This window comes from Natrix helvetica (assembly GCF_964273705.1).
Source record: "Natrix helvetica genome assembly, chromosome: 1".
Classification (NCBI taxonomy): Eukaryota; Metazoa; Chordata; class Lepidosauria; order Squamata; family Natricidae; genus Natrix; species Natrix helvetica.
Window position 1 is genome coordinate 182054613 of NC_138548.1, and position 26170 is coordinate 182080782.

The 26170-nt window shown below is 40.9% G+C and overlaps 1 protein-coding gene across 1 annotated transcript in view; it reads left to right on the forward strand.

Annotated features, from left to right (window-relative positions):
- The window catches only part of CYP20A1 (cytochrome P450 family 20 subfamily A member 1), a 37786-nt gene extending 14173 nt beyond the window's left edge, over positions 1 to 23613 (forward strand). Inside the window, exons 4-13 of the mRNA XM_081938685.1 lie at positions 7066 to 7211; positions 10364 to 10531; positions 11538 to 11616; positions 12653 to 12768; positions 15225 to 15279; positions 17461 to 17581; positions 18769 to 18880; positions 20976 to 21040; positions 22463 to 22552; positions 22987 to 23613. Of these exons, the coding sequence (XP_081794811.1) occupies positions 7066 to 7211; positions 10364 to 10531; positions 11538 to 11616; positions 12653 to 12768; positions 15225 to 15279; positions 17461 to 17581; positions 18769 to 18880; positions 20976 to 21040; positions 22463 to 22552; positions 22987 to 23149 (1115 nt within the window). The 3' untranslated portion in view covers positions 23150 to 23613. The remainder of the gene's footprint in view (positions 1 to 7065; positions 7212 to 10363; positions 10532 to 11537; positions 11617 to 12652; positions 12769 to 15224; positions 15280 to 17460; positions 17582 to 18768; positions 18881 to 20975; positions 21041 to 22462; positions 22553 to 22986) is intronic.
- The last annotated feature ends 2557 nt before the right edge of the window (positions 23614 to 26170 follow it).

Here is a 26170-nt window from a genome sequence, read left to right on the forward strand (position 1 = left end):
CCGTCAGACCATCGACAACTCGGAGTGGCAACTTCATCCGGACCTGTTCGCACAGGTGGTAAGGAGGTTTGGTCTCCCACAGGTCGACCTGTTTGCCTCGGCGGCAAACACACAGCTCCAGCGGTTCTTCTCCCGCTACAAGTCAGCACAAGCGGAGGGGACGGATGCCCTGAGGTCCAACTGGCCTCCAGGGCTTCTTTACGCGTTTCCACCCCTCCCTCTGATCCCGCAGGTGATCTACAAGCTGCTGAAGGAGGGGGCGGAGCTCATTCTGGTGGCTCCACATTGGCCCAGGAGATCCTGGTTCGCGGACCTAGTCGATCTGTCTGTGGAGCAACCGTGGAGAATTCCTCCAGACCAGGTATCCTTGCGTCAAGGGGCCATCAACCATCCAGAGCCCCAATGGTTGCAGTTAGCCGTCTGGCACTTGAGGGGCAGCTCCTAAAGGACCAGAGCCTCTCAGACAACGTCATTAAAACCATCCAAGCTTCCAGACGTCCGGCCACTACTCGCATTTATGACGCGACTTGGGCTGCCTTTTCTTCCTGGTGCAGCAAACGGGACATTGACAGTGTGGAAGCGTCCATCCCTCAGTTATTGGACTTCCTACAAGAGGGCTTGGACAAAGGACTGGCACCAGCCACTCTCAGGCGCCAGGTGGCTGCATTATCCACCATCTTAGCCAGACACCAACCTCAATCCCTGAGTCACCATCCTCAGGTCAAGAGCTTCTTGAAGGGGGCCTACAACATCCGACCCCAGGTGGTGCACAGGTACCCGACCTGGAACCTACCCTTTGTCCTGCAGGCATTGACAGCGGCTCCCTTCGAACCTTTGAGGAAGGTATCTCTTCGACATCTGACTCTTAAGACTGCCTTCCTCATAGCCATTACTTCAGCCAGAAGAGTATCTGAGATTGCGGCCTTCTCGGCCAAGGAAGAGCTGTGCATCATCCACCCAGACAGGGTCATCCTACGGTTAGACCCCGCCTTCATGCCGAAGGTGAATTCTCATTTTCACAGGTCTCAGGAGGTTATCCTCCCGAATTTCTGTCCCAGCCCTCAACACTCCAAGGAGCGCAGGTGGCACAAATTGGACGTACGAAGGGCAGTCCGCATTTACCTGAAACGGACTAAGGACATCAGGCACTCCGAGGCCTTCTTTGTGTCTTTTCAACCAGGCTCGCTGGGTCGCAAGGTGTCATCTTCAACCATAGGTCGGTGGCTGCGAGCTTGCATTAAGATGACATATGACCTTCAGGGCAAGCCGGTTCCACCTCGTGTAACGGCACATTCCACCAGAAGTGCGGCCACGACCGCGGCCTGGGCGACTCAAGCATCTATTTTGGACATTTGCAGAGCAGCCACGTGGGCGTCTCCCACGGCTTTCATTAGAAACTACAAGATCGATTCCTTTGCCTCTGCCGAAGCCTCCTTTGGCCGTAGAGTATTACAGAAGGTTATTGAGGCTCCGGACAATGTCTCTTCTTCCCGCCCTGGGACACAATAGCTTGGGCATGTCCCATCCTTGGACTCTCCAAGCAGCGCTATGGAGAATGACCGTTGTCTTACCTGAACGGTCGTTCTCATGGCGCTGCGGAGAGTACAAGACCCACCCAGGGTGATTGTTTAGCTCCGAGATTGTATCTTTGCACAGGTGTGAGCTGAGAACGTCTTCGTCGGACAAGACCTCGTTTTTAAAACTGAGCCAGAAGAGGCAAAGGAGGCGTGGCCAGAGGGGAAAAATCTACTCAGTCCATGGGCAAACAGGCTGTGTTAACCATCCTTGTACTCTCCGCAGCTCCATGAGAACGACCGTTCAGGTAAGACAACGGTCATTCTGCTGTCCTCACAACTAGTAGATTTGTTTGGCTGTGCAGATCCTCTCTGAAATTGGAACTCCTCCTCCCTCTCATGCTCGAAAGTCTTTTTGTTGTATTTCTTCTCTCACCTCTTCTATGGATTGTACAGAACGCATCACATAATTTGTTTCCGTTTTCTATAACTTTGGAGCAACAGAGCATTAAGATTGACCAGAAAAAGTTGGCTGGTAAGCAGTTTTACAGAGTTCAAGAAGCAAAAGATACAGGTGGCTGTCCCGAAGGAGCTTACAGTCTGGGGGGGAAAATGAAGAAATGAGATAGAAAGGCAAAATTGAAAACAGAAGTCATTATTTGCGCGCTCTCTTGTGTTTTGTGTTTCCATCAGCATGAAAGCTTGCAGCAATATGCATGCCCAAGGCTAAGGGCTTTGTAGAATTTTGAGAAAGAAGGACATTTTCAGATAATTATCTTGGAAAAGGGTACCTATTATAGGTACCTTTCGTCTCTTGTACAAGTATGCACATGTAGTTATCTGGTCTTTTGAAACATCATGCTGTTTTATCTCTAAAAACAATATCATTGATTGGAGGATAATTGAGTTTGAAAGAGAAATTCTTCCCCCCACAAGGAGACTAGTTCTGGCACCGTTTTTTTTCTTGCCCTATCCTTAGTCTAACCTTGACTACATCCTCCTAGGGGAGGAAAGGAATAGGTTCAAAAGCAGCAGAATTTTATTCCAGCTGAATGTGATAATAGAACAACATTGGAAAAAGTCTATGAAACTAGTCTACTGACAGAAAGATATTATAAAACTTAAATTGGAATAATGTTGGTTTTTTTTATAAGTGATGATAACAGTAACCTGTATTCTTTGAATGGGATCAATACTAAAACCCGGGACTTTTCCAAATGCAAAGGCTGCACTCAAGTGAAGTTGGGGCACTCTTGAATGTCTCCACAGCATCAGGATGCTTCAAGGGATTGTATGGTTGGTTCCTCATTTGTTTTGCTTTCCTTTCTTGGTGTCTCCTCCCCCAACTGGAAGTGAACACACTATGGTCCCTAGATGCCATTCCCTGTTGATTTCTGGCCTCCCTAAAGGATGGCAAATATAATGATTTTTGGTTTTTTGCCTGGCTATGTTTACAGTTTTTCAAATTGTGCTCTCTGTAATCCTACCCTAGTGTTCCATGAGAACCAGATGGGGCTCAGTAAGAGATTAAAAGCAAAGAAAAAAGCTTCACTCAAACACAGGGAACTTTCTGCTGCTAGAGCTTTGCCTTTAGATCAGGGATTCTGGGATTTTTTTATAATGAAAAATAGTTTTTTCATCAAATAGGTGTTTAATAGGTTTCACAGCCTTAAAGCTTCCTGATTTACATTTTCCCTTTCTCTGAAAAATAAATGCAAAAAGAGAGCATATGATGTCTTTCTAACTTCCATTTTTAATCTTTCTCACTGACCTGCCTAAGAAGGAAAACGTCCAATTTGGCATTGTGATGAGTAATTTAATAGTATAAATATGCTGTATAACTGAGGAGTGAAGCTTGAAGCAGTTTGGAAGGGACATCAGTTTATAGCAACTATAATACGGACTGGGATTACATGAAGGGACAACTGGTGGGATAAATTCTTATTGAGAAAATTGAAACTTCCTCTTCCTCTCATGTTTTCAATCCTGTAATTCAGATCAGTTCAAGAAACAGGCACAAGAAGGTTACCAGGAATGCTGTGGATTGTGATAGTAGAGAATGAAAAATATTGACAACCTGTCCAAGTTCTTTTCTGACTCATCCCATAAAAAACTATGGATTTTTTATGGCTCTATAAATATGGTAATCAAGCAAAACCAAGGTTATTTTGAGTTTCTTTCTCATGTTTCCTTCCTTCTCACCTGCAATCTCTTCTCCATGTTCTCCTTGGACAAGGGGTGTGAAACTCGATTTCATTGAGGACCGCATCAGGGGTTTATTTGACCTCAGGTTGTGGGGGGGGGGGGTGCAGGAGGCATGGCCAGTTCAATGTCACTCGTATCAGGGGCACCTGAGGTGGCCAAGTGCTAAGGCAGGACTTCCCTCAGACCCTCCTTCTCCTCCCTACTTCCCTCCCTCCTTCAAATTGAACTCTAAATTGCTTTTCATGTCTTGTCCATCTTTCCAAACTCAATCCATACAACAGACTAAATATATATTTTAAAAGAAAGAATATATATTTCTTCCTGGAATACACAAATGTAAAGGTATGCACCATATCTTTGTGTTGCATCCATTATGGAGGTTTTTTAACCTCTACTAATTCAACATTCTTTTGTTGATAGCTGTTTTGCTACTGTGCTGTTGTGGCTTTTTATTGTTCTCTCTCTATTGATGATGATGAAAATCCTGAATTGTAACTCTGCTATTTGTATATTGGGCTTCAAGCAAAGAGAATTAGACAAATATTAAGCAGTAGAAGTAATAGAAGCACAAATTGTTTTAAGTAGTTTAGAATTGATTTCAGCCTCCAGAGATTGCAGCATGTGCTCTGCAGGATATCTTTCCTGGATTTTGTGTGATTTTTAGGTTCATATTACTCATGGCATATTTGCCTTCTGTTGCCAACCACTTGCCAAGCTCCCTTGTTTAATGCATGCTTTTATTTTGCACCATGCTGCTTTTATTATACTTGGCTTGAGAGTGGGTGGAAGTCAACAACACCTAGAGAATAGAGGGTTCCCCCCTTTCTTTCTTTGAGTCACACATTTAAAGAACACTTGAGCATTTACATAGCAAACTGCCAAGAAGGAAGAATAAAACAGCTCAATAGTGTAGTTCTACACATTTATACTAAGATGTAAATCATACAAAATTCTGCAGAGGTTTCTATGGCGGCTGCTGCATCTTATTGAATAGGTTGGATATCTAGCTCATTTTATAGAAGCAGAGACAAAGTAGTTTTCTAACGGAATGCATCTATTTTATTAATTTGCTGGATTTACACCCTGCCTTTCCTAATGGAGCTCAGTTTACATGAAAATCACTTTTCATTTTATTGCCACAATAATAGCCCTGTGAGAGAGAGCAATTGGCCCAGTAAGATCCAATGGTTGAGAGTGGACTTGAACCCAAGTCTTCCTATTCCTATTTTAGTACTTTGACTACTATGCCTTGCTTACACTTGTGCAGTAGGTGATTCAGTAAACTGTTTTTGTCAATCCTACTCATCAGGAGCTTTATCAGATGGCCTTGATTTTGTCCCCCCTCTTCCAAAGATATTCAGAGGGGGGGAAATCAACAAGATTATGATTGCAAGGTATTCTGTTAAATAGATATTATGTTTAGTAATAATGGTGGATGGTAGACCAGAATATTTGATAAGGCAGAGCTGGGTCACACAACGACCCCTTTTGGATTCTTCTAGTTCTGGCTGCAGTAACACTTTGTTGTAATTTAGTGTAACGCAATTTGTTCTCGGTTAAAATAAGGATGTCTTTAAGTTCATTAGGATTAGCATCACATACCCTGTAATTAATGCAGTAGGAAACTCAAGCATTTCTGCCAAATATATACAGTGTGATTGCACATACATTTTGAAATAGCTTGTATGCAACCATTATTGATGCAGTGTCCCAAGCTGTGAGCTGCAAGTGTGTCTGAAACACTCAGGGTTAGCCTGGCAGCTGAGGTATTGTCAGGCCTTCTGTGTAAACCAGAGAGGAAACACAACTAGGTGAGCTAAATCTATTTTATTGTAAGGCTACGCATTGACAGAATCTTGCAAATCTGAAGGTACAAACTTCTTGCTGCCACTTTTAGCTGTCTGATCAATTAGGGTGATCCTTTCAAAGTTTCTTCCTCTGACTGTTAAGCCACAGCCAGCAAGGTCTTCCCTCTCTTGTCTGATTGTTCTCTAGCCAGCATCTCTTTCCTTCATTCCCCCAAGATTATCTACCACATTCCATTACAGATATTTCCACCTAGGTTTGTAATGTATTTTGGGTCTGTGAAAATCTTTTCTTTTAGTAAGAGATAATAAAGGACTGAAACTTAAGGCCAGCCTGAGAACATCTGTGCCTTTTGATACATCCACTGGTGATTTGCAACCTCTGTGATCCTCAGAAGAGAGGTTTAAGGTAAAGATAAAAGTTCCCCTCGCACATATGTGCTAGTTGTTTCCTATTCCAGGGGGCAGTGCTCATCTCCATTTCAAAGCCAAAGAGCTACGCTGTCCAAAGACGTCTCCATGGTCATGTGGCCAGCATGACTAAATGCCGAAGGTGCACAGAATGCTGTTACCTTCCCACCAAAGGTGGTCCCTATTTTTCTACTTGCATTTTTACATGCTTTCAAACTGCTAGGTTGGCAGAAGCTGGGACAAGTAATGGGAGCTCACTGTTACATGGTACTAGGGATTCGAACCGCCGACCTTTCTGATTGACAAGCTCACCATCTTAGTCACTGAGCCACCGTGTCCCTTAGAAGAGAGGTTTACCTGTGGTTAAACTTCTCTACCACTGCTTCTCGTGAGAGACATATTATCACCAGCTTTATAAACTTGTAGCATTTTTGCAAATTTCCCTGGACCACAGATGGTTGAGAATCTCTGAGCATCTGATAGTACTGGGCAAAGATTGTCAGCAGGCAAAGTGAGCTACATAATCACTATAACCTGGAGCTGGTCCAGTTGGCATGAAGCTCTGGTTGGGCTTCTGCTTTGTTCAATATGGATGAAAAACATACTTTAAGGAAAAACTCCCTTAGCGATCTGGCAAAAGTTACATTATGTCATTGAAGCAAGGGGTGGGGGGGGTTATTAAAATAAAAATGAACTTCTGTGGGTCTTGCCAAGTTCTTACTGATTCTTCCTGGAGAGACTAGTTCTACATTGCTTGAGGCTTTCCGTTCCTAATCAGGCACTCACTTTCTTACTCTGAGGCCACAAATTGTACTTCTCCCTTTCTGCAGAGGGATTAGAAGAAGCTGTAAGCGTGTGTGACTTGACAAAAATGGTTATTTGGAGATTTGGACAATATCCAGGAACAAAGATATGGGTACAGAGTTCTGCATCTTCTTGTGTTATTGCTTTTGAAGAAAAATCGATATTTTAAGTACCAATACTTAGCACCCACCCATGTAACTAACTGTAAGCCTCTGAACTAATTTGACAGATTTAGAGCAATGTTTCCTAACCTCCTCCTTTCCAGCATAAGCCATGGCTGGGAACCATGGTGAAGGGATTGATTGCATTTTCACTCTCTCTTTCAGCGGACCCCTTTGAAACGATGTTAAAGTCCTTGTTGCAGTATCAGTCTGGCCTGGGTGGAGACATGGCTGAGAGCTGCTTGAGGAAAAAACTGTATGAAAATGGTGTCACCAAGCTGCTGCCGAGTAACTTTCCTGTCATCCAAAAGGTGAATAGCTTCATCTGAGGGCAGAGTTTTGCTCAGGTGTATGGGAGGGTTTTTTCTAGGGTGATAAATGAGTCAGAATAATCTCTTTAGAAGGCCATGATGCGTGGAGCAGAATCAGATGTTTTCCGGTTTTTGAAAGTTGTTTACCTTGTGTAAGCATTCAGCTTTCTCAGAAGTGAATCCCCAGTATTAAATCTTATCTCTGCATTTCCATTTCATATTTTTCCTGTGTTTTCAGGACATGTTAAATTAAAACTTGAATGAAGATGGCTGCTACTGTTCCCCCCCCCCCCAATCTCTGTCACACAATGGATTTTAGCAGCGCTTATATTTTCCAAACTAAAAACAATTGGCTTTTTATTTATTTTTATGTCATATTTATTATGCTGTAATTTTTGCTGTGAATCATCCAGAGATGCTGAGAATCAGTTGGTATATACCAGGGGTGTCCAAACTTGGGAACTTTAAGTCTTGTGGACTTCAACTCCCAGAATTCCCGAGCCAGCATGGCTGGCTGGGGAATTCTGGGAGTTGAAGTCCACAAGTCTTAAAGTTCCCAAGTTTGGACACCCCTGGTATGTACATTTAATATTATGGTTGGTCACACAATCAAGCAGATGTTTAGACTGGATTTAGCTTTTTTATTCACTTATCAAATCCTTCCCAAGGATCTGCAAAAGGCAGGTGTGTGAGGGCGCTAACAGTGTCATTGGGATGTAAACTGTTCCAAGTAAAGCTGCGTTTTGCAAATGACTGGTGGTGATTTTCTCAATGCCAATGGTATGCAAGTAATGCTTGAGATGTTTTGGGATTGCATCCATGACCCTACTACTATTAATATTAAACATGTAAACATGATAAGGATTGCACAGGCAAACAGTGCTGTTGAAAAATTGGGTTTGCCTTAATTCCCTTGCACAAGCTCATTGTGAGAAGTTGTAATTTGAAAACCTTCACAGTCTGTCACTTAAAATTTAATTTTTGAAAATAAATAGTATATCTAGACTTGTGCCAGTTGGGTTTCATATCAAGGCATGGTATGGAGCAAGGCAGGTTACTCTTGTCATGACCCTTGGCAGAGCAGAAATGGAGATGTGCACTGACCTCTTAGTGGCTTCCAATACTATTGACCAAGGTATTTTCTGAACTGGCTGTGGAGGTTAGGAGTAGATGGCACTGTGCTGCAGTGATTCACCTTCTTCCTCAGTGGTTGGTTTCAGTCACTGTTGTTAGGGAAAGAGAAGATGTACCCACCGCCTCCCATTGGTGGGCTTGATACTCTCCCCTGTCCTGTTTAATATCTACATCAGGGATATCAAACTCAAGGCCCGGGGGCAAGATTCAGCCCAAGGGGTGCTTAGATCTGGCCTGTGGGGCCACCCTGGAAACAGTGAAGGACCAGCCTGCGGGGCCTCTGCCAGCGAAAACAGCTTTGAAGGGCCACGGGTGGCCCTTGCAAGCTCTGTTTTCACTGGCAGAGGGTTGCAGGAGGCCGTTACAGCCAAAAATGGAGCTCTGGAGCCTGTTTTCGTTGACACAGTGCTCGGGCCACCGCAGGCGCCCCCGACACGAGTGATGTTGAATTGGCCACACCCACTCTGGCTGTACCCACCCCAGTCCCCTAAGGTCAAGCACAACCCTGATGCGACTCTGAAAGAAATAGATTTTGACACCCTGATCTACATGAAACACTTGGGTGAGGTCATCAATCAGGTTGGGGTTCAGCGTTATCACTATACTCAGCTTTATATCTCAAGGCTGGGCTGTGCAGGTGAAGCTGTTGATATACTGACCCAGTGTCTGGAGACTGTTTGGGTCTAGAGGGCATGGAAAATATTTCAGCTCAATCCTGACAAAATTGAGTGGGTCTTGAGCTGTCTGGCCCTTGGGATATGGGACATTTTTATCATTGGCCTTATGGGGGACAGCATTTCCCCATTCCAGACCAGAGTAGTGCACAAGTTGGCAGGAGGTCCTTCTGGACTTGCAGCTATTGCTCAAAGAACAGGTGGCAGCTGTGGCCAGGAGAGCTCTTGCACATTTCATCTCCTGGTTGCATCTTTTCTTGACCTAAGACTGCTTAGATAGTTACTCCTACACCGGTCATGTTATAATTAGATTATTACAATGCACTCTACAGAGGAAGACTACCTGGAATCTACATGTGGTACAAAATGCAGCAATGTAAATAATAATTGCCAAATCCCAATGTGACTTTGTCAGCATTGTGACTTGAGCTGAGTTATTGGCAAGTCCATTTGTAAGTGAGGGTGCTTGTTGTTATGTACGAAGTTGTGTATGACACAGACCATGCATCTCTTTTTCTGCCTGGCTGGTACATTCTGATAAATGGATATACTCCATGTCTCTTAAATGTTGTAATTTTATGGGACTGAGGAAGCATGCTTTCTCTGTCATAGACCCCATCTTTGGGAACTACATCCCCCTACTGGAGATACATACAATGCCTCCTCTCCTGGGCTTCCTAAAAGACTAATCTTTGTTCCTATACCTGTAGTTGATTGGTTGTGGGGGCCCGGATTTGAATTGTTACTGTTTTATTGTTTTAGTCCAGTTTGCCTGTGGGGGTTGTATGTCTTTACCTGTTTTTATTGTTTTGTATTGTCAAGAGTCTATGAGAGAGGGTGGCAATCATATATTTAATATTTACATAAATAAATAATAACAACAATATATTACTTGCCCATCCCTAATCCTAATCAAGCTTTATTCATGACATGTGGGTCACCAAGTTCATTTTTATAAGTTGTGGTATCACAAAGATTCAGAACCTCTGCAGTTGGCATTTCCAGTTACTTTTCTTGGGGGAAACATCTCCATGCCCCTCAACATTTTGATCAAACAGATCAAATGTCCAGCTATGTCCAGTACAATTACTAGAGGTCTGTAATTGCACAGATGCTCTCTGCATGCCTTAAGAATCATTGCACCTTTCCCAAAGTACCACTAGATGGGAGACATTATAACAGTAGCTCAATGCTAAACAGGCATTGTGAGTAAAGATGGATTTCATCAGAATAGTTTAAAAGGCATTGGCCTCCTTTTCTATTCAACGGGCCATGTAATAATATTTAATTTTATAGGAATGCATAGGGATAAATAGATTGACACATTTATTTCTTTTGTTTAAGCTGTCAGAAGAATTGCTAACAAAATGGCTAACCTTCCCTGAGTCTCAACATGTGCCTCTCAGTCAGCATATGTTAGGTTTTGCAATGAAGGCTGTTACACAGACTGCTATGGGCAGCAGGTTTGAAGATGACCAGGAAGTCATCCGATTTCGTAGGAACCATGATGTGGTAAGTCTGCAAAAAGAAGAGGCAGGAATGTTATCTTCCGTTCCATTTTCTACCACAGGGAGACAAATCGCATAGCTGTGCGTAGAAAGGCATGGGCTCAAAGACATAGCTTTGCTAATTTCCTTCAGTTATTGAATAAGTGGGTAACGCTACTTAGCTGATCTTGGCTGATCTTGAAAAATCTAAGCTGAATTGGACCTTGGATGGAAGCCACAAGGAAATTCCCAGGCTGCAGACTTGGCTGAGAAATTTTTTAAAAATGGAAAACCATTTCTATATTGTTGCCAAGAAAACCAACATGGAATGTACATGTGGTCACCAGAGGCTAAGTTCATCTTAAAGGAAATTTAGATTTCAGTTCTTAAAAGAGGCTTAGATAGCCTGACTTGTGGGACATTGCTGCATACCTTGCTTGTAGTGGAATATCTGCATTAAGCACTTTTCAATGAGGATCCTTAATCCACTGAGCTGAGAAATATTTTCTTAAAGTCTGATCATTCAGAGCAAACCATGTGCAGATTTAAGTGCGAGTAAAAACAAAAACAAGCCATCTAAAACTAAAATGGTAGACAATGTGCAATTTCACTGCCTTCTTTCTGAATAAGCCTGCTCTATACCAAAGTTATCTTCAGTTTCATCTTAGACCTTAAATGTAATATCTAAAATACTTATAATTAATATATGTAATTGTCCTATAGTATTTTGAAACTCATGAAGATACTTTCTAAAAATTGGAATAAGTACTGTACATGTGTGAGGAAGTCCCTCTGTTCTTGTAATTAACAGAATAGACAGTCTATGAAGCCATCATAGAACAGGTAGTCCTTGATTTATGACCACAATTGAACCCAAAATTTATGTTGTTAAGTGAGGCAGTTATTAATCACTTCCCTTTTAGCATCAGCCTTACCTTACTACAGAAACCCATATTTAATATTCTGGTAAGACTGAAATAAATACTTAACAATAAACTAAGAAAGATTATTATTAATTATTTCTATTTCAGATCTGGGCAGAAATTGGAAAGGGTTTCTTAGATGGTTCTCTTGATAAAAGCACGACCAGAAAAAAGCAGTATGAAGATGGTGAGTTTTGTTTTCTATCTATTTGACACATATTCCTGGCAAGGTGATATAATTGAACATTTCTGCATAGCATCGTGTTTTATTAAATGTTGCAGAAGGGCTACTGTTGTATCTAGCATGTATGTATACATACATACATACATACCAGGGGTGGGTTCCTGCCAGTTCTAACCTCTTCTATAGAAGAGGTTCCACAAATCTACAGTGCCATTTAGAACCGGTTCCAGCTCCCTCCCCCTTGCCCGTCCACACATCATCAAGATGAAGAGCGAGAGGAGGAATTCTGGGAGTTGAAGTCCACAAGTCTTAAAGCTGTCAAGTTTGAACACCCCTGGGTTTTTTTTCTAAAGGGTTAGGGGTGCAAGGGTCTTGCAACCTGACAGCCCTTAAGACTTGCGTGCTTCAAATGCCAGAGTTTCTGAGCCAACATTTTGGTTGCTAAGCAAGAGCGTTGTTAAGTGAGTTTCACCACATTTTATAAGTTGGCCATGCCCACCCAGTCACATGACTGCCAAGCCACTCCCACCCAGTCACATGGCTGGCAAGCCACTCCCACAAAGCAGGTCAGACCTACAGAAGAGGTTCTAAAAAAATTTGAAACCCACCACTGATACATACATACATACATACATACATACATACATACATACATACATACATACACCATGAACATTATTTGTTATTTTTCCAAATGTAAGATAGTATAATAAATCAGTCTCATCTGCCCCTCCTTCAGCACTGTGTAATACCTGTTTGTGGTATAAATTTTCTGTAATTGCTGGTGGATGACAGATGACATTTTGTTTCTCCATTCATACTTGCACGTGCATACATATATATATATATATATATATATCTGTGGAACCAATGGATAGGGCTGTGATAAAAATAAATGTGTTTCAAATCATTTTTCATCCACCACGAGGGGAGCAGCCTTCAGAAGCCAAAGACCCACTGCCTGACATGATATGATGTGTTTCTAGGACACCCCACTGTGCTAACTAGGAAATGACCTCATTATTCTTTGTGCTTAAAGCCCTGATGGAAATGGAGCTGGTCTTGAAGAAAGTCATAAAAGAACGACAAAAAAAGAGCTTCAGCCGACACATCTTCATAGATTCTTTACTACAGGGGAAACTGAGTGACAAGCAGGTATCTGCATCTTTGGTGTAATTAACTATTAATGGAGTTCCCTCTAGATCAGCTGCTAATTATGTATTGGAAGTGTTTGATTAATATAATAGCGTTCATTGTATCTCATTTGAATACTTTTTTTTTCTTGCTAGAATCTAATATGTCTTCTTGTTTTGGACCTTTAGGCTTGAAGCTTTTTTTAAAAAAAATACAGTAATATATTATGGTATGCACTTAACGGTTAAGGTGACGTGGATAGGGTTGTTAAAATGAGAGAAGCTGTATTATTTTATCTAATTCCAAAATGGCAGGAAATTCTTTCTACCAGACCTAGGACTAGAGTGAATTTTTATTTTTGGTGGGATAAGGCTGTGAACTAAGGAAATAAAGAATAGGGTGCAATGTTTATGAGGAAATCTTCATTGGCAGAAAAGTTGGATAGTCGATACAATATCTGACCTATCTGAGGTGTTAATCTGGCAGATACACCATGGCAATCTCATGAGTGGCCCACCAACGTACCGGATATCTGTTGCTTTTATAGAGGCTGCATTGCCTTGGCGAAAATTATAGAGGGCCACATCTCGTGGTGAAGAGTGGAGTTATTGCCATTCACACACATTCTCTGATCTTTGGTGTCTAAAGCAATAGCCTTTCAAATAATGCCCCATTAAATACAGTGCTATTTATGTCTGAAAAACACATATAATTATGAAATTGTATATGGAGGTGGAACAATTAGGTTTGAGCCTACAGAAGGAAAGGCTAGATCCAATCTTTTTTCTGAGAAGTCCTGAATGTCGACACCAGAGGTGATATTCAACTGGTTCTTACCTGTTTGGATGAGCGAGTAGCGGCTGCTGCTGGAGGTTCCGCCCACCCGCCTTGACATAATGCGCTACCTTCTGTGCATGCGAGCGCGCTCACATTTGCGAACTGGTAGCAAAGGTAAATTAATCCCACCATTGGTCGACACACTTTGGATCTCCCTTCCTGCTTTGGTACTTCCTGCTTCCTGCTTTGGTACAAGTAGTGGCAGCATAGCTGCCACTACTTGTTTTCTAGGGAGGTGAATTTACTTGGCATCCCTCCTCAACCTCAGTGTATCAGATAGATGGGGAAATCCCATAATCTGTGCATTTTATTGTCAAGTAAAAGAAGCTGTGAATCTTATTGTTATAGCTATTTCCTGGCTCTGGGGTATAGAGGCATGGGACAAAAGAAATCAGCACCCCTCCTTTAGGAGATCATTCACATGATACAGTATAACAGAATTAGCTTTATGTTTTTTTTAAAAAAACAAGCAGCCTAAAATATAATTTTAAATGTTTACATGCAATACAGCAAAGAAAAGTGTAACAGAGAGCTCTGAAAGCCACTCATAGCATCTCAAGCAAATCTCCAAAGTCAAAACTACATGCAAAAAGTGGAAATTGGTCTATTAATTAGGAAATATAACCACTGAACATTTGAAAAAGGAAAATATAAATCGGAAATATATATATCAGGTACCATAAAGCTCCATGCATTCCAAAATAAAAGTAATTTTATGCAACATTTCCAGTTACTTAAGTTGCTGTCATTTCATAGAGGCAAACTGAGGAGTACAACAAAGTTTCCTATTTCTTCCTTAGTTCTTCCAAATTCTATTAGATTCTCCCAGTGCTGGGATTCACATAGGTTTTCCACCGGCTTGCAAATGTGAGTGAGCATGCCTTCCGTGCATGCGTGTGGCCTTCCGCACATGTGGTTTGCTTGTGCATGTGGCATGCAGCATACACACGGTGTCGAAAATGAGGCTACATAGGACGTTTTGAAGCCGGGGCGGATGGGCGGGCCCGGCCCACTCGCAGTCACCCGTAATTCACCACTACTGGTTCAGGTGAACTAGTCCAAACCGTTGAATACCACCTCTGGATTCTCCCCGTTAATCGGATGCTCATGAACTTTAGCTGCTTTTGTAGCCCTGGTACCTTGCTTCTCGTTAGAGATTTTTAAAATATAAAATATATTTTTATACAGAAGAGGAGGGGCAGGAAAACTAAGCATATTTATGCTGATCTATAGCTGTAATAAAGATTTGGTTGATGGGTCCTTTTGCTACGTGCGGCCTTTCTCAGGAGGATTTTGCTTAACACAGAGAAGATGTTTTGATTTGAACAATCTCCATGACATGCAGGTGAGAGACTGGAGTTCTCTGAAGGCCAGTTGGCTTCATAAGAGGAGGCTTCTAAATGTGTAGGGTACTGACAGACCTCTCCATGCATATTTTTTCTGGGCAGCGAAAAGATGTATTGTTAAAATCATTTTCTTTCTTTTTGGAGCTATTTTTTCAGGAGCTACAATTAATTTGGAACTCGTTTCAGATATATCTACTTTGACATATATAAAATGTTTGATTAAATTTTCAATATTAGGTTTGGCACTAACTCTCACTGTCTTTTTTCCTTCCCTCATGAAACTTCATGTTCTAGATTTTGGAGGACACGATGATCTTCTCTCTGGCAGGATCCATAATCACTGCAAAATGTAAGTATATCAAAGAGCATAGTGCAAATCATTGGGGGAGGGGGGGAAATGTTGTTAACAGCGCTTGCTATTCCATAATACCATAAATAATGTGATTTAGTTTGTGTGCTTTTGAGAGGCTCCAGGCCTTTATAATGTTCACACTGTTTTCTTTTTTGGACATGAAAAGTTAAAATAGGGCAGGTGGAGAGAACTAGGGCTTATGCTTGAAATAACCATATAAATGATAAATATCTTGAAATTTTTTATTCTAATTTCTCATCGTGTAGAATAAATAAAATGGTAGCAAAAGTCTTGGCAAATTAGGATTGGGAGAAGCAAAACCTCAGTATTCCAGGATATACCAAATATTTCAGCATATAGGGAGAATAGGTCTTTATATCCTTTTGCTTGGTCATGAGATGTGCTTGTCTGAATTTGTTGGGTTATGTTAGAGGCAGATCTGAAAATAGCATTATATGGGTTTCCTCATATTTTAAGGCAACTGCCTTCCTGGCTGATTATGATATACTTTAAAATAACTCTATAACCTTCATTTTGAAGAGACTGATATTTGAGAATAAAATTAAAAGAATATACAGAAATTCCATATAGTGACCATGTCAGTATCCAAGATACCCTGGCAGAGGCTCCCTAGTATTAGACAATGTCCAGTCACTAATGAATGAGAATATTTGTAGCTCAGGGTTGAAATGAGGGGTCCTAGGTCCATGATGGCGAACCTATGGCACGCGTGCCACAAGTGGCACGCGTAGCCATTTGTCAGGGCACGCAAGGCGCGGCGTGGCTAGAGGAGGAGGAGGCGGCAGTGGTGAGGGCGGCGCGGCCGAGGCCCAATGGACTTCCCTTCGCCGAGCCCGTCCTGGCGGCGGCGACGGCGATGTGAAGGCTGGGCGGAGCGGCGCAAGGATGCTGGGCCCGAGGCGCTGCGCGGCGGAGGAGATCCGGGCCTGGGCGATGGAGACACACGTCTCGTGCCTGTCCAGGGACCGTCCCGAGGCTTCCCTGAAGCCTTCGGAGCGCTTAAAACGACTCTCCGAGCAACCCGGAAGTCAGTTCCGGGTTGCTCAGAGGGTGGTTTTAAATGTTCTGAAGGCTTCAGGGAAGCCTCCGGACGTTCCCTGAAGCCTCCGGGGGGGGGGAGGCTCTTTTCGCCCTCCCCAGGCTCCTATAAAGCCTCTGGAGCCTGGGGAGGGCGAAAAAGCATGTAAAAATGGGGGGCGTGGCGTTGTGCGCGCATGCGCACGGGGGGGCGCATTGCATTATGGGTGCGGCATGCCCGCACACGACCCCCCCCGCGCTCCCCCCACTTGTGGCACGCGAGCCAAAAAAGGTTCGCCATCACTGTCCTAGGTACTCTCTGAGCTTGGTTGCTTTTTGCAGATGTTTCATTATCAAAAATATCAGTGCTAGTAGGACTTTTTCAGAGCGCAGGTGCCATTATATAACCTCCCACTATGCTTACTTTCTAAAAAAGCTTATCAGGATCTGATGAACAAAGCTTATGCCAGAGGCTGACGTTTTGCTTTGCAGCATGCAAGCTTCCAGTGAAACTTTAGCTTTTAATTAGAAAATATTAAGTGAAGGAGAGAGCCTATTAAGTGGTGCCAAAGGAGGTGCTGCCAGCGCGTGGAACATTTGGATGGGGGTGAGCGGTTTGTGTAGGTATAGAAGAGTTTGGAATAAATGTGGGAGATAAAAAGGATGTAGGATGGGAGAATAGTTGTTTGCATGCTTGAGTATATCTGAAATTATGAATTAGAGGTCTTGATTCTAAACTCACTAGCTAACTTTAGTCAAGCCATTGTCTTTCAAGCCTCTTTATGTGGGGATAATTAAAAACCTTGTTTTAGAGAGCAAAGATAATGATGGCTGAAATAATAACTATGGTACAAATTGTACACTTCACAAAAGGTTCTCCGATTGTTAAACTGTAAATTACGTCAAAAATCTGCTCAGCCTTTAAATGGTTTAATAACCTATGCTTGTTCATTTTCTCACAGGCCACCTAATACTTACTTCTTCCTACGGACTGCTTCATCTGGCCTGAGTTTTCTATTGAGTTACTCAGTGGGGGTTGCTTTTTCCTAATTTCAGTACATGAACTGTGAATTGTATATTTGTGTTGCCCACCTAAAGACTTTTATCCTCTTATGTGTCTCTCTTTTTCTCTTCCATTAGTGTGTACGTGGGCAGTCTATTTGTTAACTACCTCAAAAGAAGTTCAGCAAAAGCTTTACAAGGAGTTGGATCAGGTTCTTGGGAAGGGCCCTGTTACACACGTCAAAATTGAACAACTTAGGTGTGGGTCTGTTTTTATACTCATTTTTTAGTGTCAGCAAATGTCATACTCCTGATCTCGTAACAAGAGAAGGGGAGGACTCTTTGTTTTCCTTCTTCTTGCCCTATCAATTTCTCACCACTTTTTAAAATCCATTTGAACCCTAGTATGGCATTATATTGCTAATGTGCTTAACTTAAGATAGAGTTTGCCATGTGAGCTAACCAACCCATTCCATTCCAGTATATAAGGTAGTCCTCAATTTATGACAACAATTGAGCCCAAAATTTCTGTTGTTAAGTGAGACATTTATTAAGAGAGTTTTGCCCCCATTTTATGACCTTTTCTGCCACAGTTGTTAAGCGAATCTCTGCAGTTGATAAGTTAGTAACCTGGCTGTTAAGTAAATCTGGCTTCCCCATTGACTTTGCTTGTCAGAAGGTTGCAAAAGGTGATCATATGACCTTGGGATACAGCAATGGTCATAAGTACGAACCAGTTGCCCAGCATCTGAATTTTGATCACATGATTGGGGGGGGGGGGGCTACAAAGATTGTAACTGTGAAAAACAGTCATAAGTCACTTTTTCAGTGCCATTGTAACTTTGAAGAGTCACTAAATGTACTGTTATAAATTGAGGGCTACCTGTATCTTATATCCTGTACCCAGCGGATGGGGCAATACTTAATGGGGTGTTTGAAGGCAACAATAGGCAGAGCAGTGATGCAAAATGGGTGAGGCCAAGGCACATTCATGAGAGACTGGAATTTTCTGGGATATTCCCTCCCTCCCCCAATTTTGGGTTTCCTTTATTTGTAAAACTATGCTAAACGTTTTAAAACAGAGGAAAACTGAAGTAGTTAAAAGGGGTGCTGAGATCTAAGTGACCCATGAGTGGCCCTGCACTTTAATTTAGAACAGGGATGGAAAAGAAGTGCAATTTGCTAGGGGTGGAGAAGAAGCGCCTCCGCCAACAGGCATCCATTTGAGCTTCAAGAAACAGAATAAAATCTAGCCAAGTTACATCTAATTCATCCAAGAACTGATTATTTTAACCCAAGTTGTACTGTGACTGGATTAATGTTCATTCATCTGATTCTTATTTAAATGTGGCTTCTGGAAGTTGTAGGAATGTGTGTGTGAGTTTTAGGGTTCTTTTTCTTTTCTTTTCTAATCAACTGAAAACCTTGGAAATGTTGTGTTTGCAGGTATTGCCGGCAGGTTTTGAACGAGACAGTGAGGATAGCAAAACTAACCCCAATTGCTGCTCGGCTTCAGGAGCTGGAAGGCAGAGTTGATCAGCATCTGATTCCTAAGGAGGTAGGATTGGTAGCCAGTGCTCTGATCTTCAATTTTAGTTAAACTTCCATTTTAATTGGGAGGCTTCCTAGAAAGAGAAAATATACGAAGACAGAATGTTACTTTCTTTTTTTAAAGAGAGGCATTAGTGACTATGCAAACCAGAACACTGAATTATTTTTTTCAGTGCGCTGATTCAAAGAACATTGATAAGGCTGCCCATCTCAAGCCGTGTGACTCCAGATGGTGTACAACAACAAAAAACGAACAATAAATCCCCCCAATAACCATGTAATATTTTTAAAACCCCTACCCAGTATATCAAATGGCAACTAAATACAAATAACCAAAATGGGACTATACTCCAGTGAACTCAAATGCATTTTTTGCTTTAATAAACCATCATGTGACTGAGAATTTTGTTTATTCATTCAGATGCTTTGTGTGTTTGTGTGTTTGTGAACCTAATTTAGCCAGGAAAGATCCAATTAAGCAAAGTTTTCCTTTTCCTCTAAGTAGAACACCAATAACATTCTTAATTGAGAATAATTGGATCGTGATCATGAGAGCCACCTCGGTCTAGTGGTTAAGGCATCAGGCTTGAAAGCTGGACTCTGTGAGTTTTAGTCCTGCCTTAGCCATGAAAGGCACTTGGGTGGCCTTGGGCCAGTTATTATCTCTCAGACCAATCCACCTCACAGGATTGTTGTTATGGGCAAACAGGAAGAGGAAGATGTGCTGGATATGTTCACTGCCTTGGGTTATTTGCAAACATAATAAAGGCAGGATACAAATAAATAGATTTGGGTATACATGAAGACGAAGGATTCAACCATAACTGTTAAACTGAGCAATTTAGTAGAAATGTTATTAATAGTAAAAATTATGGTGCTCTATATTAAGTTATAGTAATGCAGTTGTATCAGTAGAATGAGGAGAGATGGATGTTTTTAGCTGTTCATAGTGTACTTGGGAGAGATGCTTAGGGAACAGAATAAATGCATAAAATCTTACTGAGGCTTGCTATAATCTTGGGGCCATGAAATGGGCCCTGAAGGAGCCAATTCAGCCTGAAATTTTCCATCCCTGTTAACAAATAAAGAGGGAGAGAGATAGTACAGGAATATTGCTGTTATATCTTTTGTTCCAAATTAGGAGGAGTTTTGATCAATAAAATATAAATAGTCCATCCTTGCTTGCACCATTTCCAACAAAAATATAACCATTGTAATTGATCCATTTATTGCCATATTTACTTGGACATTAGTTCCAGAATATCTTCACCATCCTTATAAACACAATTATGGCTTAGTTCCTTAAGGTGAGATTATTAAACATCAGACTTCTGGAAAAGTAGTCAAAGGAGCTGATTTCAAGCACAAAGCTAGAAAAAGCATTCGGTTTCTATCCGTTCTGTCACTGTCTTTTTCCCCTTGTAAAATGCAATGACTGCTGTAGATGATTACACACATACTTATTTGGAACTATTATGGTCCATTTTGTCTTGAAATGCTGTCATTGTGATACTGCTTCACTTAAAGGAAATTTCTCTTAGAGGTTCTGTGGTACTTGGCTGCTGTCACCTTTTTCTGTCCCCAATCTTTTCTTACAGATTGGATTAGTTTTGCATTAATAATCTAAATTGAAGTTAAAGATATATGTTGTATTTATACTGATAAATAAATAAAGGGAGACTAGTATAGATCTATTTCGAGCTAATTAGCTCTCATCAGCTAGCCGTACCTTACTGGGACTTGAACCACTAATTAGCTCGAAATAGATCTATACTAGTCTCCCTTTATTTATTTATCAGTATAAATACAACACAAATATAAAAAGGCAACATTAAAAATAAAAATATGGTTTTCTGCCTGCATGGTCTTCTGTGATGAGCCGAAGGACAGAAAGAGGGAGTAGTGACCTTCCTCCCATATTTAGGCATACCAGGAGTTGTAACACAAATACACACACACACACACACACACAAACACACACACATATATATAAATGTATTTGTACAGCTATTAATGCATATAATAGACTACTAGTTTGTGTATGTAATGTAATAATACTATTGTGCATGGGCTAATATGATGCTTTTAAAATTCTCTTACAGACTCTTGTCTTATATGCGCTTGGTGTGGTCTTGCAGGACAGCTCAGTCTGGCCGTTGCCCTACAAGTATGGAACACAGAAAACTTAGATTATAATGTTTCTTAATGTAAATTCACTTTTCCCTGCTAAATTCTGCCTCTTGGTACTATATGAATAGTGGACCTATATCATGACACACGGTTTCTGGGCTCCTCCATTTAAAATGTAGGTGTAGAATTTCATGTTTGATTCAAAAAACAACAACAAAGCGCATGTAAAAAAAAAAACCAGCAGATAAAAAAGTAGAATTATCCAGATGCATTATTTTCTCAGCAAGATTTTAAGACGTTCATGATTTTATGGTACATTTGTCAATTTTAGAAAATATTGACATTGCAGTTTACAAGGATGGAGAGCACCAGTCAGAAGCTTTACATCATTATTTCCAGATAAGGCCACAGAAGAATAATTTTGGCCTCAAAATTTGAATTCCACAGGCTAGAAGAAAACACTGTAATGCTTCCAAATGGCAACCTTTAATCTCATTCAGCCAAGTAGAGGCAGGACTGGGGAGCTGAAATGAAGACATTGATTTTGAATCCAAGGGGAAAATACCATATAATTGATTGAAATAAAATTAACCAAGCAGCTTTAAAAATAATAATAATAATCTGGCTCTGGAAACTGTGCAAAAACATTCTTCATTCCACATCAAAGACATTTGGGGGAGGGGGGCTAAGAGATGAGTTCAGAGAGGTCTGATTTCCCCCTCCTTCCCCAAAATAGCTATATGAGCATCAGCCAGGCATTGCCATTTTCCGACACAATCCAACTCTTTTAACTCTGCTAATTAAAACAAATTAAAGGGTACATCAAACAAAACAGCTTTCCAGACTTTGCTATTTCCCTGCAGAATATGGTTGGCCTTTTAAAGCGACCATAATGAGGTACAACCAACAGACAACTGAAGGGTTGAACAATAGAAGATTTATTGCCCAATGAAATATCAAGTTAATGAAAAACACACGTGCTACAGTACAGATTTTAATAAATATTGGGTGTGGGGGTGGGTGGGGTGGAGTTATGTGAAAGTAAATAAAGAAAGCATCCTTTTGATTGCTTTGTCCATCCTTTCATTATGAAAACCCTACTGTTAGTTTTAGGCGAGGCTGAATAATTGCTTGTTTGCCCCTCCTTCCCAACAGTGAAACATGCTTTTCTTTCTAATGAATCATCCACTGCTGAGCACACATTTGCTTGCAGGCCAGCTGGATTGAGAAAAAATGGAGGCGGCCTGGTGCAAGCAGCAGAGAAAGAAGGGAGGAAAGGGGAAAGAGAGAGCAGCTCTGTCTCTCACCAAATTGTGCCAAATCGGAAAATGTACATTGGGTGGATGCAGGCGGCCTTGAGTATTCTCTGCTGAAAAGCTTCTTAATTGCCAATTCACATTTCTTGTAGCTCATTTCAAGGCGTGGGTGGCTTTTGATCTTTTTCTTTTCTTTTTGATAGATTTGATCCAGATAGATTCAGTGATGAAGCTGCTATAAAAAACTTCTCTCTCCTGGGTTTTTCAGGAAGTCAGGAATGCCCTGAACTGAGGTGAGAGAAAATTATTATTATTTTTTTTAAAAAAAAAGGTGGGAGGGGGGAGGGATGTTCTCTAAATGGAGGGGAGGAAAAGCAATACTCTCTTCTTCTTGTAGCTGTCTGAGATCTGTAAAAAGCCTCTTATGTACTTAGAAGATAGAACGCAGAATAATAGGGTTGGAAGGAATCTTGGAGATCTTCTAGAAAAGCATCCAGAGGTGGTTGTGGCAGGAGGAAAATCTCCCAAATGAGTAAAAAAAAACACCCACCCCTTCTTCCTTAGCCTCTCATGCCACACTCCCCAAAGGGTGACTGATCTATCAGATATTTCTTTAGGAAGGATTCATATGCCTCTGATAGCAAGATGTGGGTTCCTTCCATGGGTATCTTTCTGTTTCTTTAATTATGAATTCCAATTATTTGGCTGATCTTTTTTTCACGGCTAGGTTTGCCTGTACAGTTGCTATGGTTCTTCTGAGTGTGATTGTGAGGAAACTCCACCTGCAACCTGTGGAAGGCCAAGTCATTGACACGAAGTATGAGCTGGTTACATCGCCCAAGGAAGAAGCATGGATAACCATATCTAGGAGGAACAAAGGAGAGGAGTGAAATTGTTGCGGGAGAAGAACCCTTTTGCACAACTGACCACCTTCCAATGCTTCCTTTGAATCATCGTTAGCCATTCTTGGCTCAAAATATTTCCCTCCTTTCCTAAAAATTTCCTTGGATCCTATAAACAAATCTATAGGATGAATGGGAAAACTGGACCTTGTGAGGCAGTGATTAATTTGCTCCTCACTTCCCATTAACCAGAACAGCAAGAAGTCCTATATTCTAACCTAGAAGTCCTCAGCCATAAAAGCCAAGTGTAAGCGGTCACATTGTGGAAAGGCACTGGGCATTTGGGTATAGGAGCTTTTTAAAAATCTATTTTTAAATGAAGTACAACTCAAGTTTTGAGTTATAGCAGAGAGAAATCTAAAGGTGAACCCTTGCTCTAAATTAAGTTCCAGTATGAGTAATGGGTTCGTGCAATTCAATAAAAATGGTGGAAGCACACTTCCAATAACAAACATTCCTGTGTCAGTTGATTATTTCTCTTTCTTTCCATCAGGGCTTGGGTGGAAAATGTTAGCCATAACCGCAATCCAATGCAAATAATGGGAGCAATTTATTGGCAATGCAACTTAACATATGTTCCATTGCTTTTAATGGTATGTAGTCACAATTAGTTTTGAGGCCAGGGTGATATTTGGGGTGGGGAGCAGAGAAAAAATTGGTACCGGTCATTCTGGACTCTCTTAGCAAAGAATAATGAATCTCTTTTTAAAAAAAAGTCTGGGCTTCCTTGTCTTGAGAGATGGGGAAAATGGCATGCTATTTTTTTGTTCTTTCTTTCTTTTGCTACACAATTGTTGAAGCAATTGCACTGCCAGTGCATTATGCTTTTTTAAGTAACAATTTTGATCAAAATGACTCTAAAGCAGTCTTCATGTGTAATTAACCTATTTGTCAGTTGTTCCAAAGGGAGTTTCATTTTCATCTATATCGTTTTTTTAATAGAGCAATGCTGTCGCTCTGCCTTTCCCATTGCTGAATTTAATAGCAATCTTACCTACTATTTACATAGTAAACTATAATATAGAAAAACCAAAATCAGTTTTCTTGCATTCAGTTAATCAGAATTCCAACTTACTATCTTGCTATTCTAACTTGATCCTAGATTTGTTTGGGTTTGCTATTCTGATTATTTTTCACCACCTTTAAAATAAACTTATTTTTGATATAGTTTGCTTATTCAAATTAGCATGCTCAGAAGACTCATGGATAACTCAATGGGCTTTTTCTATAAATAATAGTACTATTATTACGTTGTTCAGTAATTGTGTTTTATTAAATATTTTACTATAGTTACTTATGCGGTGGTATGTTAAGAAAAAGAAATCTCCCTCAACTAATGATTTCCAATTTTAATTGTCCAGATATTAGTCACAACTTGCCTGTCCCTCTGGATCATCTGGAGATCCACAATTGAGATTTCTGCCTTAAACTATCCCCAAAACATTTTTCTGCACTGAATGTGGCGCTCTTAAAAGAGTGAAGTTAAAACAAGTCTCACTGAGAAACCAATTATTTGGATGTTCATGTAGGTATGAAATTGGAAGAAGCAGGCATGGGATGGAAGAAGGAAAATAAAAGCTCTTGCTTGCTGAAGAATGCCAGTGAGAATTAGACACTAAACTATAGATCATCTAATGCTCTCTAATTAGCACAGTTGGTTTTAAAGCAGCTTTTTTACAAAATTTACATAATTACCAAAATAAATTTTCTCTTAACTTCTGATTTATAGTTGTTCAACAAGTGTCCTTAAATATTTGGTATTATGCTTAATAGAGGTCATTCTCGACTTACAACAGTTCGTTTAGTGACTGTTCAAAGTTACAACGTCAGTGAAAAAAGTGACCTAGGACCATTATTCGCACGACCGTTGCAGCATGTGATTTACACTTGGATGCTTGGCAACTGGTTCATATTTATGACAGTTGCAGTATCCCAGGGTCATGTGGTCATCTTTTGCAAACTTCTGACAAGCAAAGACAATGGGGAAGCCAAATTCACTTCACAACAGTGTTACTAATTTAACAACTGCAGTGATTCACTTAACAAATGCAGCAAGAAAAATCGTAAAATGGGGCAAACCTCACTTAACAAATGTCTCACTTAGCAACATAAATACTGGGCTCAATTGTCATAAGTTGAGGACTACCTGTTGTATGCTTGCTTTCAGAATGCTGTAACTGCGGAGACAAGATTCTACTGGAAATACAGTATCATGTGTATTTCCGGAAGTAGGATCAATAGAAGAATACTGCCTGAGTTCCTTGCTCAATACCAAGAAGATGGTCTAAGTATTGGTAATAGAGTCAATTTATGCAAAGAGAATGGGGATTAATCCAGTCTCAATTGCCCCACCCATTAACGTGCATTTAGGTGTAATCTAGATAATGCCAAGGACCATTCGACATACAGGTGTATCTACAAAAGGAATGATGGGAAATGAAAACATGTAGACTAAACCGGACCAAAATACTACATTGCATTTCTGGAGTGTGAAATGACACATTGAAAAGCAAATCATGTTCGACTCAATGATCCACTCCTTTCAAAATAACAAGGTACTGAGATTTGGGGAAATGTGTATCTTTGCCACAGAAGTGTTTGCCTTAAGGAAGACTCTTCAAATGTGCAGTACTATAACCCCTTAATGAAAGCTAATTTGGTGCAGTGGTTAAGGCATTAGGGTAGAAATTGGAAGAGTGATCTGGCACTGGAGCTGGGTGACCTTGGGTCAGTGAGACACATTTAACCATGGGAGACACATTTAACCATAGGAGACACATTTAACCATAGGAAAGAGACCCATCTCCAAAATCTTGTCAAGAAAACCGCAGGGGCAAGTATAGGCAGTCACTAGGAATCAAAAACTGTCTCAAAGTTGCCCTCTCCCTCCTTAAAATGGTAAATGAACTACTGCAGCCTCTTTCCATGAATAAATTGTTTAATTGAGTTTAAAGGGTGAGCTACACAACTCAATGAACTTCCATGGCTAAGGATAGTGCACAACCTGAA